Genomic DNA, 17,634 nt, shown 5'->3' with positions numbered 1-17,634 from the left:
TGGTGGTGCATGCCTGTAGTCCCAGCTACTCGGGAGGCTGAGGCAGGAGGATCGCTTGAGCCCAAGAGTTTGAGGTTGCTGTGAGCTAGGATGACGCCACGGCACTGTAGCCCAGGCAACACAGTGAGACTCTGCCTCAAAAAAAAAAAAAAGAAAAAAAAGGACAGGCTCCTACAGGAAGCTGCTTTAGGAACAAGACGAGGCAGTTTCTGCAGTGGATTTTCCCCAAGAAAAACACAGGGCAGGAAGAGCACCGGCAAAACTGCAAGCCTGCGTCAGCCACTGCCCAGCGCGCGGAACCAGTCACACGCAGATCATTTATGGACGCCAGAACGGATGAAGTGCAGGAGCTCGTGACCACTGTTGGACAGATCCTAGAGGAGGAAATTGGACCCAGCTATGAACTTCCTGCCTCAAAGGGAAATTGGTACAAAGAGGAACTCCAGGCCACAGTGGGTGGGCGTTGCAGCTACCACAGGGGTCCCTCCCACCCAGAGCAAAGGAGAGTGATGAGTGATACTGCCTGCAGTCACCAAGCCACCCCCATGGGCCATAGCTCTCCTGTCAAGAACAGATGGGTCCGAGACAAGAACAGCAACCAGGCGCCCCCAGCCAGGCCCTGCCAGCATCAGCCAAGGGCGGCAAGAGCCTCCAGCCACCCTGTCGGCTGCCTCAGGCACTATTGTCTACCTAGAGGTGTCTTGCCTGGTCAACGAGATCACACTTCTCCCACCTTTCCTGGTGAGCAAACTTTTCTCCCAGAAGAAGTCCAGTTCAGGCAGAGCAAACGAGTTCTGTCCTATGCCAGCACATCCCCAGTATGCTAATGGCTTCTTCCTACTGGGATGTGCAATCCTTCCAAATACATTGTGTGTTTCCTCATCAGAGGCGGTGGCTTCTGTCTCTGGGGTGCTGGGGCACAAGGAAGGGGTCATTGTCCGCTCTCCCTGAGTGTGGCTTCTAGAAGGGATGGGCATAGAGGAGGCTGACAGGGCCTCACACACCCACCCTCACCCCGGGGTCCCTCACTGCACCTTGTTTTCACAGCTTGGTGATTACAGAGCCTTCAGGACTGTCAGGAATGGCAAAGCCTGTGCAGACCCCGCCCTGGGACCTGGCTCACCCCATCTTTCCTGCTTTCCCTCTGCTGTGAACTTTGCGCAGTGGGGGATGGGTTTACAGAGGCCTCTTCGGGTGGAAATTCCCCTTGGGCTCCAGGAATGTGGGAGCCAAGCAGCCTCCACCACCGAAGTGGGCCGGAAGTTTTGGGGGTGGGCGTGCTGGCCCTGGGTGCAGGTACAGAGAGATCTGGCCCCCCCGACTCTCATGGTGGTGACCAGACAACCGTGCCCACAGTCTCCCCTCCCTGCCCGCTGAAGGCTGGAGCAGAGATGGGCCCTGCTGGCCCCTCTGGGCTCAGCCTCGGTGACGGGAGCACCCACGTCCCAGCCTCTGCCTTCCCCTCTGGCATGACCGCGTGCACAGGAGCCATGTGAGGGTGGCACATGGAGGATGAGGCTGGGGCATGGGAGAGGAAGAATCTGAGAGGTGGGAGCCGGGGAGGCAGCAGAGCTCATGGGGCCCCTATGTGGTAGCCACTCCATGCCCAGCGCCCACACTGGCCAAGGGGGTCGGGCTGCAACCCCAATGTGGAGGGCGGGACCAGGGGACAAAAAGCCCTCATGCAAGAAGACAGCTTTTCCCATGGCCTATGGGACCAGCCTGCCTACCATCCCTCTGGAATTTCAGAAAGGACCAACAGATGTCAGGCAGGATCCCAGTCTGGTGACCATTAGACATTTGGCACCAGGGTAGCTCCCAGGGCAGGGAACTTGGAGGGCCAGGGCTGGCCATGGTCCACAGTGAACCTCGGGGCCTCACCTGCCCTGAGGACTTCAGGGGACAAGGGGGCAGAGGGATGTGGACACACAGGGGCAGGAAGGGGTGGGGGTAGGGGCAGGCAGATCCCGCTGCTGCTGCCCCCGCCCAGAGTCCCCCAAGGCCTGGCTTCCGGGAGACCTGGAGCCCAGCGCGGGAGCTCTCCCACAGGGTCTCTGCGCACAGTTCTGAGGGGCCGTCACGCGGAACCCCCCCAGACCCGCAGAAAGCTCGCAGCCTCCCACACAGACCTCCCGCAGAGACTGCCGGAGACGCCAGGTGGTATCTCCCACAGGACCACACAGTCCCCAGGTGATGGCACAGTGACCTCGCACGGAGCCCTCTCCGCCACCTCGTGTTGCCCACAGACCCTCGTGCAGAAGCCAGGCACCGAGGTTCCCGCAGTTCCCGCGCCGCCCTCCCTCCCAGCACCTGCCTCGGGACCACGCACAGTCTCCCGGGCCCACAGAGCCCGCCGCGGATCCCACAGGAACCCCCCTGCCTCACGGCGCCCTCACCATGCCGCCCACAGCACCCCCCAGACCTCAGAGACCTCCCCCCACAGAGACCACCCAGACATGTCTCACTGCCACACAGAGACCTCATCTCGCTCCACGGAGACCTTTCATGCAGACCTCACACAGGTTTCACAGACACTTCACACAGAGAAGTGACACTCTCGTCTCACCCAGAGCTTGCAGAAACCTCCTGCTGACACATGACACCGAGCCACCTCTCACACAGGACTTACCAAGAGACAACGCACAGAGACCTCCCACTGCCCACAGAAATCTCCACAGACCCATCCCACAGAGCCCTCACCTGCATTCTTAGCAGTGGATCTGAATCCACTTAGCAAAGTGCCAATACGGGAGGGACAACATCAGCTGTGCCCCAACCTGAAAACTGAGACACTCAGCCATTGTCAACATTGCCCCCAAAATGGAGTTTTCTGTTTGGGAACTGCTCGAGAATTGGGGTTCTTTTGTAATGCTATTGCCCCTGAACGGAAGAATTACAGATTCCATGTGCAGACCCACAAAATTCTTTCCCCCACGGGTGTTCATTAGCTTTAGCTCTGACCCGCAATTTAGAGAATCACAAATTTTAAACACAAATAAAATGCTGTCAATCGCCAATGAGAGAAAAATATCTTATTTGGCTGGTTTTGGTTACCACTCGTGCAATAGTACCTGTGTCACTTTTTTTATTTCACTGGGGACAAGACCTGAACTTGAGACAGCTGACTTCTTTATTTTGGAAGCATGACAAAGATTTGCAGCAAATGGACCCCAGAAAATGAACTAAACCAGCAAAGAAGCATCTCGACTCACACCGGCCCGGGGCAGGGGGGCGGTGCTGTGCCGCTAGCACGTTATTTTGTGCATAACAACTTGTGTCAAGCTTGTGGGGTTTTATTAATATTTTTATATGAAACAAACTAACAATCATGTAAAGATTTCAAAAAATGAGTCAGATTTCTGGCAATATTCCTATTTTTCCTCTGGCAAAATTGTACTTATTTCCTAAATAGTGATATTATTTTGTTCCTTAAAATGTGATGATGCCCTCAAATGACGATGCACATGTTTCCAGGATATGACAGAGTCCTGAGGTTCAGCCAACACAGCTAAATGGATGAACTATTTGGAAGGATTCATTTTAAAATAATTCTAAGAAATGTACATTTTCCAAGACTCGGGAGGGCAAGCTCTCCTTTATATTCATCATAGGGCTAAAAAGGGATGCACTGCTTCAAATAGTTTGGAATCTTACAACATATATCACTGAGCCTATGTTTGAGATACACACATAGCCCAACAAAACTACAGGAAGGGACAGCTTAACATCCAAATTGAAGAAAGTGTACATTTAGCCAACATTTGTATTAGAAAAATGAAAGGCCTCACTTGCTATATACCCCACACTTTCCAAAGGATGCATTTCAGCAAACTCCATATTTCTTGCTGCTCATAAGCAACCCGTTGTCCTCGCCTTGTTCCATTTTAATAGCATCCATCAAGCATGTGTCACTGGTTAAGTCTCTCAGATTATCCATCAGGATGAAAGCATCACTGTCCTTTCTCTAAAAGAAGCAAAGCTGACACGAGGGCTCTTTAGGCCTAGTTGTTCCAACCAGAAGTTCCCTTCTATTCTCCATAATTATATATTTATACCTACTATTTTTTAACTTTACTCCCTTAAAATGTCACTGAATCACAAAACACTGGAATATGGTCATAGATATTCTCTAGTACTCTATTGGATTTTTTTTATACTGCAACTTACGCAAGTTTAATCATCAGAACAAAATGGGACCAATTAGGGAAGATTTCATATGGGAAATACTTTACAAAGAGTAGTGTATCTTTTCAAATTCATTTCTTTAACACGGTTAAACTAAGTCTTTTGAATTAAAGTTGTTCAGGGTTCCATAAAGTCTGAAAACATACACACATCCATAATAAATAGTTTACTGCTAAGACATGTTGAATGTGTTGTCCCTCGGTAGCAACTCACAGTTCAACAAACTGTGCAAAATAGCAGTGAACGATATATGTTAAAGCACCATTCCCATAAGTCACTGCACATGCATCGGTCACATGTTACCTCAAATGATTTGTGTGTCCAATTTTCAAGGCATAAACTCGCACCTTTGCCCAGAAGAAATAATCAAAAAGGTTCAATCTATTCCAAAAATACTGTCAGTATTTCCAGACTTTATGACCACCTGTATTTTATGATTCACATACTGCAAATCTGATAAACATTTTACTGTTTTACACATACCAAGAATAAATACCAAAAAATGAGATAATGGAGAAAATAACAAAAACCCATGTCCTTTGTTTTCAAAATTCTTCACACCAAAATATTTTGCTGAAAATGAATGATTTTTTAATCTGCAGATAAATAGCTCTCCAAATGGCATTCAGGATCTATTATAAATGTGATTGTGAAATAGATTTTTATTTAAAAGAGGTCTCACACTGATTTCAATAAATCATGCACTCCAGAACGCAATGTGGATGTTGGCAATTATACGATGACTTCTTAATACTCTAGAGCAGCGGTCCCCAACCTTTTTGGCACCGGGAATCAGTTTCACGGAAGACAATTTTTCCACGGACCGGGGAGCAGGGGAGGATGGATTCAGGATGATTCAAGCACATCACATTTACTGTGCAGTCCAACCTCTCTGCTAATGATAATCTGTATTTGCAGCGGCTCCCCAGTGCTAGCATCACCGCCCAGCTCCACCTCAGATCATCAGGCATTAGATTCTCATAAGGAGCCGCAATCTAGATCCCTCACATGTACAGTTTACAGTAGGGTTTGTGCTCCTGTGAGAATCTAATGCCTCTGCCGATCTGACAGGAGGCGGAGCTCAGGCGGTGATGGGGGGTACTGGGGAGCGGCTGTAAACAGAGATGAAGCTTCGTTCCCCCTCGCCCACCACTCACCTTCTGCTGTGAGGCCCGGTTCCTAACAGGCCGCGAACCAGTCTGCAGCCCAGGGGTTGGGGCCCACAGCTCTAAAAGATAAATCTTTTCCCAAATAAGCTGACCAAAAGAAAAGTAGTCATTCTACATACATTGTTAACCCCTAAGAGTGATTCCTCTTTGTAGACTACAATATTACTGTCAGTTTCATACACTTTATTAACAACTCCCACAGGAAGAAATATTTCCGGATAAACACAGCTACATTTTCTGTCTTGCACACACCGTTGGCATAATACAACACATCCAGATGGAGATGCATCTGTACCAGGATCCATCAGTCATTATCATCGCGCCCATGGCCACGTGGACGGCGGCGTTTCCCAAACAGGCTCCAGCGTTCTCGGGTACTTCGAGGTTCGCTGTGTGTCTCTCCCTCGAGCATTCTGTAGCGGCCAGAGCAGCACATTTCCACACATACCTGCGTTCCACGCTCTCCACATCCCTGGTCTTTCCTTGTTCGTCCTCTGCCTTGAACTTTGAGCAGCATGAGCGATGGGTTTCCAGAGGCCTCGTAGGGCAGAAATTCCCCTTGGGTTATAGGAAGGTGGGAGCCAAGCAGCCTCACACCCCCGAAGCGGGCCAGGAAGTTTGGCAGTGGGGCTGCTGGCCCTGGGCTTAGAGGCAGAGAGATCGACCCCCCTGTTTCTCAAGGTGGGGAACGGATGACCCTGCCTGGAGCCCGCTCCCGGCCTGCTAAAGGCTGAAGCGGAGGTTGGCCCTGCCTGCACCTCTGGGCTCAGCCTCAGTGACAGGAGCGCTCCCCTCCTAGCCTCTGCTTTCCTCCCTTTGAGGGCTGCGGCCAAGACAGAGCTAGTGGGGGTGGGTACAGGAGGAGGTAGAGGCCGGCCTGGGTCCCTCGGTGAGTCTCAGTGCTGCTTTTTCCCTCAAGGCCGGCGGGGGACCAGGTGCCAGAGGGATGTGGACACACAGAAGCCAGGATGGACCCTGCCCAGTGGGCGGGGGGCAGAGGTGGGCACAGGCCCTGTGTCTGCTGCCTGCTCTTCACACCTGGGCTGCTCCTGGAGTCAGTCCTGTCTCCACCAGGGATCGGGCAACCTCCAGGGGCCCTCGTGAGAGGGGCAAGGCCCTGGGAAGCTGGGGCTAGAGCGGAGACCTCTGCCTGAGACCCACACGGAGACCTCACAGAAGGAAATCGGAAAGGGCACATTGCTCCTGGTCCTTGGCTAATTTATTTCGTACATGCAGGGGATTTATGTCCAGCCATTAGCAGAGTCCAAATTAAAGCACTTTTGTTTTTACTTTTAGTCTTCCTTTCCTACTGTAACAACTGTATTCATGAATTATTTCATAGGTTTGATTTATGGTCATTGCATTAATTCAGATATTTCATGGATAGATCTGGATCTAGATGTTGCCTGTAAAATTATTCGTCAGTGCTTAAGAATTCACTTTTAATTATAAATCAAATGGATAACACTACAAGAATGGTTGGTCTTTAATTGTAGGTTTGCAATATAGTAAATTAATGCTTGTCCATTGGAACTATTAGATTGCATTTTGTATAAAATTACAACAGTCATTGTTCTTATAATTAAATCACACCTTGTGTTCCCTATGGTGAAGTGGATTCATACTGGCAGTGTTTCCTTCTTTGGATCGTAGCATTTGTAAAATGCCTTATATATTTTGTGAAAAATTTGAATTATAAAAATATCTTCCAAATACTGAAATTCCATATGCTAGAGAAGATTTAGCTGGGCACGTACTGTTAATAAAAAGGAGCCTCTTTTCTAATATCTGGTCTTAAATTCTGTGATAAATACACAAAATCAGTTTTTAACAAAGGCTTCTTCTTTATCAATAACTCTGTGTGAATTCACTTAAACATAAAAGCTATGATATAAACTGTTAGGTTTGTTCCAGGTGGGAACCTGAAAAGTATGTATAGGACAGAATGTCGTTAATGCAAAAGCTAGGCTTGTAAAACAATAGCGCAGGAGTCTGGAGAGTCCCCCTGATGTTGTAAATCTAACAGACAGCTGCAGCCAGCATTCCTATCCCCCTGATAAGGACGAAGCTACTACCCCCCTCCCTTATCTGTACAGGATGAGACTGACACGGGGGGTCCCAGAAATTGGTTGTTTTAAAAAAATTTTATTGCAGTGGCTGTTCTGGCCCAGTTACTTACTCCCCCCTGTAGAAAACTACAATTCTTGGCTGGTAATCAATCCCTCTCAGAACTTTGAGAGTTCACAGGTCTCTGCGTTTCATTGTTGTTTGTTATTTCTATCTCAGGCTGCTTTTGACATCTTTTTGATACTGGTGTCGTACAATTGATCACAAATACAGTCCCTGCTAGATTCTTTTTTTTTTTTTTTTTTTTTTGGAGACAGAGTCTCGCTCTGTTGTCTGAACTAGAGTGCCGTGGTATCAGTCAAGCTCACTGCAACCTCAAACTCCTGGGCTCAAGCAATCCTCCTGCCTCAGCCTCCTGAGTAGCTGGAACTACAGGCATACACCTGGTTAATTTTTCTATTTTTAGTAGAGATGGGGTCTCTCTCCTGTTCAGGCTGCTCTTGAACTCATGACCTCAAGTGATCCTCCCAGAGTTCTAGGATTACAGGCGTGAGCCACCACACCCTGTCTGGATTTCTTTTTCTTACCAGGGATTTGAATGTCTTCCTGAATCTAAAGATTGGTGATTCTCTTCAATTCTGGGAAATTCCCATAAACTACAAGTATTTTCTCTTCCCCCATGCTCTTTGAGAACTCAGATCAGATACAGGGACCTTGTCACTCTCTTCACCCTACTGTCCCTTAACCTCTTTCATATTTTCCATCTCTTTGTCTCTCTGTGGTTAGTGATAGTTATTTATTTCAGATCTGACTTCTAATTTACGGAGGCTCTCTTCGCCTGTCTAATCTGCTATTTCAAAATCCACTGAATTCTTTGTATCAGTGATTCGGTTTTTCACTTCTAGACACTGTTCTTTTTCAATTCTACTTGATCATTTTGATGGAAAGAATAAGCCTCTTGTTCTTTCCATTCTATGATCTCTTTAAACATATAAAATAAACTTTACATTCCAAATATATCTTTAATATCTACATTTATTTTTACCTCCTTTGGTAGTTTGTTATTTCTGCTGATTCTCCTTCATGGTGGTTTGTCACCTCATGCATTTTATTTTTATTTTTATCATGAGCACATTTCCTAGAAATGCATGTGTGAGCCGAGAGGAGCGAATTTGAAATGCATCAATCTGCAGAGTACTAGCGGAATGTTTGGTTCTGCCAGGTGCCCCCCAACTAAAGACTACTTAAAATATTCAGCTTGTCAATTTGGGGGCCACACACTGAATATAAAGTTGACCAGTCCTAATTTATGGTTCAAAATTCCCTGGGGAAAGTTTTTTGTTTTGATTTGTTTTGTTTTCGTTCAAAGTCCATACTGGAGCCAAAGGTATTAAAACCAAAAATTTCCCACAGATATTTTCTGTGGGAGAGGTTTTTTTCTCTGCATCATCTCTAGGGATATTGTCTTTCAGGGGTCCCTGGCTTTTAGAGGGCTTAGACAGTTAGTATAGCCTGCAAATTAGAAATTAAATCCCTGTCCCCACCGTAAAATCTGTTAACTGTATTGTCTTCTATGTCTGAAGTTTTTTTTTCCAGAAATTTTTCTTGTAATTTTAAGAAAGCAAATAGTAATTTAGTATGCACTCTCTTAAACCTTCTTAAACATACCTAAAGCCCCGGGCAGCTTATCCTTCCTTCTCCCATCCTCATTTTTTAAACTCCTAGCAATGACTGCACATTTTACACCATAGAAAAGGATGTGCTCTGAAACGTCAAGGCTGACAAACTCTTTTGATCAGAACTTCCACAAACCAACACAACATTGCAAAGAAACCCAAGAATCATAGATGTGCAGCCCTCAGCTAACTTGATAACCTTACACAGCCATTTGTTTTTTATTTTTTATGTTGTATTTCTTTTAGTGTAGCAATTTGCTCATACTCAAGTTTCAAAACATCGAAAACTCAGTAAATATAAACTATATCACAAATCTTTAACTTGGATAATCTCTAAACATTTGAACAGACAGCTACAGACATGTATTATTTTTCAGCCAACTCTGAGACACAAAATAGTCAATAGTTCTTAAAATATTTTCTTCCACAACAAAAGTTTTGATTAAAATCACTTTCTTTGTCCTGGATCAAATTATGGAATTATTTTCTAATGTTAGTTGGATTCCCATTATTATATCTATTGGCCTTTATACCAAAATCCTACCAGCCATTCCTTATCTTTCTGCTGTGTTCCTTCACAAGGCCTAGGAGCAGGTGTCTACATGCTAATGTCCTATTAATAGAACACAAACAAAGCACCTCAGAGGAGAAGGCAATGGTTGCAACTGGGTCAGGACACATGTCTTATTTTTTAATTGCTCACCCACTCAGAAATACAAATCAGATTATATCCATTTTACAAGGAAGTAAATACAAAATAACTCAATTTCACCTACCTTGATTGCTGCTGAATCCAGTAAGTGCCTCTCTTGCAACTATCGACAGTGGTTTTGAACTCCCTGAGAGCACTCTCTACCCAACCACCCTCCCCAGTGACACTCAGTACACTCACATGTACACACAGTGATGATTTTGTCACTTCTCCCATCACTCCACCACTCCTAGAAATACTGCATTTAGTCTAACTTTATCGAGTGCCCTGGTTGCCTACAGATTCACAGCTGTTTAAATAAAAAATGAATTATAACTTTGAGTACTGCAGAGAGTACCTGATTTAATGTCTCAAGGCAACAGGTCACTCCTGCATTAATCTAAGCAGTTACTTCACTGCCTGCTCACAAGTTCAGAGAACTTTTCTGTTGGATCTCGAACACCCTGGGCAATGGGATGGCACTGCAAGGAGCATACAGAGACCTCAGCCTAACCCACAGCGTTTGAGAGGCCGCACAAGGTTATCAAAACTGCAACAGATTCCAAGGCATGTTTGCCGGCCCCTTCTTCCCACAGTGGCCCAAGAAACACATGGCGTTAAAAATTCCTTCTCCACAGATGATAACCACTAAGTCAAGTGATGGAACCACAAGTGATACAGTTTCTGAAAGCCACATCTTAATAAAATTTAGGGAGGCACATAAATTTAAATATCTGACACACCACTTATATTATCCCTACAATGGCACAAATGTTATATTTGTTGTTAAAAAAGCAAACCTTTTCATGTCTCTCTCCGTGTGTTAGATATAACTGACATGCCCTCCCTGTACATTTATGTTCACTGCTACATCTTAGCCTGAAGCACCACCAAGTAAAAATTTAATAAATGCCGCAGCCCAGATAACATATAATACACCTTTTTTCATTTGTGATTTATAACCTTGGAGGAAATATTTTCTATAACCCATCTATTAAATGGGTATATAATAATTATGTAGTTTCTAATTTTAAACTACTTAAAATGTCAAATGTTTTATGCTTCAATTAGTGTTCATGAGTATATTGAAAATACACATTATCTGAAAACTAAGGAGGATATTTTTACCTCCTATTTCCAGCCAGACTTCCTATTTAATTATTGAAGAATAAAGTTTCTAATCCACCAGAAAGGAAATTTATTATGAAGCAGCAACCAAAGTAAGCACACTCATTGTCACAATGCTAGGTGTGTGGGATGCGTGCAACCCCTAAGTCAAAGTATTATTTTCAAAAAGCTAAAAACACTTAAGCAAATTTTTTGACTCCTAAGCAACTATAGAACAAAGGCATGCTGAAGATTTATTAACACATTAATGAACAATCCAGTAAAAGAGCATTTTAAGAAACTTGAATTTAAAGACATTTATAAAAGAATATTAGACTGAGATTGCTAGGTTACAAAAAAGCTGATTAATGTCACACAGGGCAATAAAACCTTTGTAGTTATCTTTCGTATGTGAAAAAAAGAAATCAATGTAACAGGGAACGTATCAGTTTCTAAACTCGAATTAAAACAGTAAATCAGCAAGAGAGATATGGGAGCATTCTCCTGGATAATTATGCAACCATGGGGGCCTATCACACAATGCGCCTGTACAACATTGAGAGGGCATGCTGACACAGGAAAGTGACTCCCAATGCTGGGAGCCACCTGGTGTTCAGGGCAATGGAAACTTTGTTTTGAGACTTCCTGACTCAGGCAATGGTGCAGCAATGCCCAAAGCAATGCCCAACGCAGTTCCTAAAGCAGTACCTGCCAGTTCCTGTCTCAGTGTTATCTCATACCCTCTTTTGCAGTATTTACAAGTTGTGTATCATTTTCCTAACTCATGATAAAAGAGGCTTAAATCATATTATTCTATGTCATAGAATTCAAACTAGGAAAAACAAGTATCTATATCTATATATATGTATAAATATATATATATATTTTTTTTTGAGACAGAGTCTCACTGTGTTGCCTGGGCTAGAGTGCCGTGGCGTCAGCCTAGCTCACAGCAACCTCAAACTCCTGGGCTCAAGCGATCCTTCTGCCTCAGCCTCCCGAGTAGCTGGGACTACAGGCATGCGCCACCATGCCCGGCTAATTTTTTCTATATATATTTTTGGTTTTCCAGATAATTTCTTTCTATATTTTAGTAGAGACGGAGTCTCGTTCTTGCTCAGGTTAGTCTCGAACTCTTGACCTCGAGCGATCCTCCCGACTCGGCCTCCAAGAGTGCTAGGATTACAGGTGTGAGCCACCACGCCTGGCCCAAGTATCTATTTTTTGAAGGAGCATGTTACATTGGATCTTATGCCTTTCAGAAATATTAGACATACATAATGCAGCTTTTAAAGGTATTCCATACAAAGCAGCTAATGCCTAAAACAGTCACCCCAAAAGCAGGTCCCAGGAGCAGGTGGAAATGGATACAACTTAGAAGTTACTCTAAAGAACTTTGTGTGTTGAAATCAATCCTTCAAAGGTTGTAAAAAGTAAGTGGGGGCATATCCAAAGGTTAATTTCACCTTTGTTATTCAGATACACAGAACTACAAGCAAACCCTGGATCTATTACTTCCAAATTGCTTAAACTATTAATATTTTATGCTTTTTTATTCAGACTTGATTTAAAGGGAAAAGTTCAACTTAAAATTTACTCCATTGAGACTTTACTATTAGTGAATATGTCCTTTATTAAGTACACTTGCATGATTTTTCCCCCCAAATCAACACAAAGAGGTAGACTTCCTTGAGGCCCGTGGAGCTTGGGTTCTCCCCACAACACCCTGTGGGCCTGGCAATGCCACTGAGAAAGCGTCCTCCGGGGCTCATTTTGTTTGCTTTTGCTTAAAAAGTCTCCCCAAATTGCACAAGCTTCAGACCTCGCATAACCTGGCTGTGTCCTGGCCTGTCACTCTGTGGACTATATAAGCTGTTTTAAGAGAAAATGTTTCCATTTTCTGTAAGTTTCCAAAAACATCCTGACCTTACGATTCCTGCGAAGTGCATTCAAATACTACAAAAAGGGTCTATTTACTAGTTCATTGAAGGTTTTTTCGGTGGGTGGAAACACCCCCGTATCTGTGACCATTTTCCCTAACAAGGTTCACTGCAGCAACGCGTGGAGCCCCATCCACCTGCTCCCTGGGCCAGGCCACTCATTGGCTGGCCTTCCTGTACCACGCTGATGACCTTGGAAGAGCAAACTCATTAGGCAAACGTGCTACTGAGGCACAGAAAAGCCTGAATCAGTCAAAACACTAGCAGGATTTTAGTTCTTTTAGTTTAGGTGAAAATTTCTTTAGAGACTCTATTGAACCTCTTAGTGGTCCCAGCATTACTTAAGATTGAATGTGCTCATTCAACAACGAAGAGTGTTGACAACACTTACCAAATAATTACAAATAATCCATGTCCACTGTAAGGACAAGACTTCTGAAAAACAGAATCTTTGAGAAGAGACATAGGAAAACCAGTTCTGGGCACTTATTTAAGTAAAATGCTCATGATTCTACACTTGTTAGCAGCGGTAGCATTATGTTCAGTGCCTCCAGTCTACATGCATTTATTTTTACACATGTTATCAGGTTAGAATCACTTACACACTGCAAGTGTGTCCCTATTATATCACACTCTCTATGTTATTTATTTTTTAAAAAAACATTGTGCAATAATTTATATCACACGATTATAGTATTAATAATACACTTTCACCGAGGATGATATGAAGCAATGTTATCATTCTTCTAGCCAAAGCTCCAATGAAGAAAGGGTACAAATGTTCAAATTTGTAGTACTGTGGTTATTACTTTGGCCAAGCTCTAAGTAGTACATGAAGATCAGGGTTCATTTCCCACGTTGGCCAACAAAACGGGCTTAATCTGTACCCCCAATCAGGTCAGAGACTCTCATATGCAGGTTTCTGGATTTAATGGGGAAGAAGGGAGGCATCCATGGACAAAACAAATCCGTCACTCACTCTCTGAAGAGTGATTCAAAGTGTATGCTCTACCTGTGGTGGGCCAGACACTCATTCATTCATTCATTTATGCAATGAGAAAGTCAGTTTTGACAGGGGAAGAAAACAAAAGGAAGCTTCTAGAGAAAATTAGAAATGCTGAGATCCTGGATCTTTAAGTGTTGTCACTTACATCAAATAGCCACCATCAACAACTGACATTTCTAACACATACTTCACTTCTTGGGTTGTGGAGGGGGGTCTGGGAGAGGGAGTAGCTATTAGCTATAGCTACTACTTAACCTAAATGGGGAAAACTCTTCAGCTGTAAATTAAAACCCAATTGTGTTATTCCTAACAGGGGGAGGGTGAATATCATTCTTCAGAGTGATGCTCAATCCCTGAGGCAGATTACGACACTAAATAAGCAATCAAATGGTGATTTTTTTTCTTATTCTGATTTATCTCTTCTTCCTCCAAGGTCCTGAATTTCATAAGGAAATGGTAGACTCACAGGGATAATCATAAAGTTGAGTGCTAGCTCCTTCCTCCAGTTGTGCCTCTGGGTAGGAAGCAGAGGAACCAACAAACTACCTGTATAGCAACTGTTCGAAGATAAGACTCTAACTCAGAAGAATCTGTATTATACTTAAAGAATCTGTATTTAAACTTCTTTTTTGAGTTCTAATCAAGAGGACAGCTCTATATAATAACACTCTCATCTTGACTAAGAACAAAGAGTTGCAGAAGGCAGACCAGGTAGCTGTTCAGATTTTTTAAATGTCAGGACCTGTGCCATATTTTGGAGGTAGCAGTCAATTCAATTTGTTTTATCTTCAAAAAGACACAGAGAATGTAGAGCTAAAAAAGAAATAAAAACAAGCCCATGGTATTGGCCATTTAGAGACATTTTTCCCTCTGTGCAGTTCTCTTGACTTAAAATCTCTCACTGATTAAAAAGATTTCTGTCGGCCAGGAGCGGTGGCTCACGCCTGTAATCCTAGCACTCCGGGAGGCAGAGGGGGGAGGATCGCTCTAGGTCAGGAGTTCGAGACCAGCCTGAGCAAGAGCGAGAACCCGTCTCTACTAACAATAAAAAGAAATTAATCGGACAACTAAAAATATATAGAAAAAATTAGCTGGGCATGGTGGCATATGCCTGTAGTCCCAGCTACTCGGGAGGCTGAGGCAGAAGGATTGCTTCAGCCCAGGAGTTTGACGTTGCTGTGAGCTAGGCCGACGCCACAGCACTCTAGCCCGGGCAAAAGAGTGAGACTCTGTCTCAAAAAAAAAAAAAAAAAAAGATTTCTGTCGAAATGTGTAATCCCTGAGATGGCAAATGTTTCCAGCAAGTCTGGTTCCATGAGATGCTGTCTTATGATCAAACCTCACACAGGCTGACCCCCCTGCATGACTGAGAACCAGACAGTAAAAATGGCATTTGGTCTATTTGGAAAGAAGACCTTTACATTTTTATAATGCATATATAGTTCTTATTACTTTCATACTGGTGCTCAAGAATATTTCAATTTTGTTAGCTATGAAGTCTCACCTGAAAGGATTATTTGAGTTTTTGAAACACTTCATAGGGAAAAAAAAGTTAGCCATCAAAAAGCTTGAATGACACTGATGTTGACGATTTCTTGTTCAAACCCTAAATCCTACTGACAAAGTCCTCTTTAGAATTTCTCAGATGATGGGCAGGCACTAGGAAGCATCTGTGCCATGACTTAGCTTAAGAGATTTCAAATACATGTTTGAAATATCTTGCTTCTATACACATACACACATTCAAACGCTTCCCAAATATTCAGGGAGTAAAGAAAAATTGGTCAAAATTTGCTAATCTAATGAGATTAATAAAATTCACCACTACTTCTGCTGCTACAAATCATAATGTTGAAATGAGATCCCCAAGAAATTATCAAATGTACCTTGTCTAGCACCTGTGAATCTTTAAATCTGCAAATTCATCTAAATATAATCTTAACCCTTGAAACCATCAATAGCCATCTTTGTCACGTGATCAACTTTAGTATCTAATATGAACCAGTGTAAATTCACTTATTGAACTTTTTAAAAAGAGGTTGAAAAATTAAAACTAGCATTGATATCTGAGGGCTCAGCCAGAGACCCAGAGGAAGCTGAGCTTAGGAACGCATTCAATTCAGACAGGTGTACTGTCCCCCACACAGAGCACCTGGAGCGGGTGCCTTCCTTAAAAAGAATGCTGAATGTGAACGGATGAAACACCTTGTGGATTTCAGGGAATAAAATGCAAATAGAAAATGATGAAATAATAAAACAATTAATTATGCCAATATTGTGTAATTACAACTGCGAAAACAGGAAAGGCATTGAGCTGCTCTGCTTCTCATGGAAAGGGATTTTGAAACCACATTTCCTCCAAATAACAGTGACTTCTAGTGACTTACTTTTAAATTGTACCTCAGCAGCAGTGTGTTGAATTATTTGACAGTTCACTTATACAAACAAATCACTTAGTACTGGTGCTTTTAAATTTCTTAGCAAAATCACAAATGCTCAATTGTAGGACCTAAGGGTTTGGTTTTATGTAAATGCCCCATTTTAATTAATTCGTAGAGGTGGTCACGCAAAGCTGAGTTAAAATTGTGTCTGAAACACAGGGCAGTATTTGCTTAAGGAGATGAAGGTTCATTTTTAGGAGTGACTCACACACTATGGCATTAAATGAGATAATGCTAAAGGATGTTACTACAAAATCACCACAGTCATGAGGCATGCACGGATGAATGTCACAGAAAGGTAACTTTGCATATAATGCTTTTCCCTCCAGGGCAAACTTCCTGGCGAAGGCAGAGTTGGGCCCAGAAGCTAAATCTGGACCCCAGCAGCGAGGTCCTTGCTTGAGGTGCCTACTAACACTCTCTTGAAAAACACACTAGCGTGTTCCACTCCCTGCAACTCCGTTGTTAGAAAATTCTTGAGTGGAATGAATGGAGGAAGAAGGAGGGGTCAAAGGGGACCTTCTTAAAATCCGTCAAGGAAAGAAAAGTTCTGTGATAGAAATTTCGATCAGAATAAAATTTTTAAACTTTTTTTTTTAATTTTCAGCTTTAAATGCTTTTAGGCCTATTGAATCAATTTGACTAGAATCTTTAAATCAGACTCAGTGCTAGTCCAGAACTGAGGGATGAATATGTCTGCACTGAACCAACAAAAATCAAAAACAGAACGAATCACAAAATACAAGCACATACACTTTTAAAAGAACCTGACTGACTGGTAGGCTATGTTTTTCCTTTAAGCAAAAGCCCTTCACCCTGAGAAGGGTGTATGCTTCCCCAGTACCCAGGGAATGTTCAGGTTTGTCCGCAGCTCCACTAACAAGCGTTAGGGCGGCCTTCGATCTCCCAGTTTTCTAATAACAGCTAAAGATCAGTCTTGAGCTCTCCCTACTCAGTTGGGTAAACTACAGGCCTTAGTTTCCAGCCCAAAACCTTATCTCAGGGGTGTCAACGAAAAAAAAAGCCAAACTCTGTAAAATAATTTTAGAGAGATTTACTCTGAGCCAAATTTGAGGACCGTGACCCAGAGCCATGCCCAAGAGGCCTTGAGCAGTAGACTCGCTATGGTTGGGTTAAGTTTGGTTTTATACATTTCAGGGAGACAGGGGTTACAGGTAAAGTCATAAATCAATACGTGGGAGGCATACATTGGTTTGGCCCCAAAAGGTAGGCCATCTCGAAGGCAGGGGACGGCTTACAGGTTAAAGGTTGGTTTAAAAATTCTTTGACTTGTAATTGGTTAAAGACATGAAGCTTTGTCTAGAGGCTTGGAATGTTTTTTTTTTTTTTTT

At 43.4% G+C, this 17,634-nt stretch overlaps 1 protein-coding gene across 1 annotated transcript in view; it reads left to right on the top strand.

The window, feature by feature from the left end:
• Positions 1-17,634, top strand: part of LOC105822394 (spermatogenesis-associated protein 31E1-like) — a 29,181-nt gene that overhangs the window by 892 nt on the left and 10,655 nt on the right. Inside the window, exon 2 of the mRNA XM_012659378.1 lies at positions 241-452. Coding sequence (XP_012514832.1) covers positions 241-452 — 212 coding nt within the window. The remainder of the gene's footprint in view (positions 1-240; positions 453-17,634) is intronic.

The sequence above is a fragment of the Propithecus coquereli genome, unplaced genomic scaffold, assembly GCF_000956105.1.
Source record: "Propithecus coquereli isolate 6110/MARCELLA unplaced genomic scaffold, Pcoq_1.0 Scaffold608, whole genome shotgun sequence".
Lineage (NCBI taxonomy): Eukaryota > Metazoa > Chordata > Mammalia > Primates > Indriidae > Propithecus > Propithecus coquereli.
The sequence above is the reverse complement of the archived record's forward strand: the minus strand, read 5'-3'. Positions and strand labels throughout refer to the sequence as shown.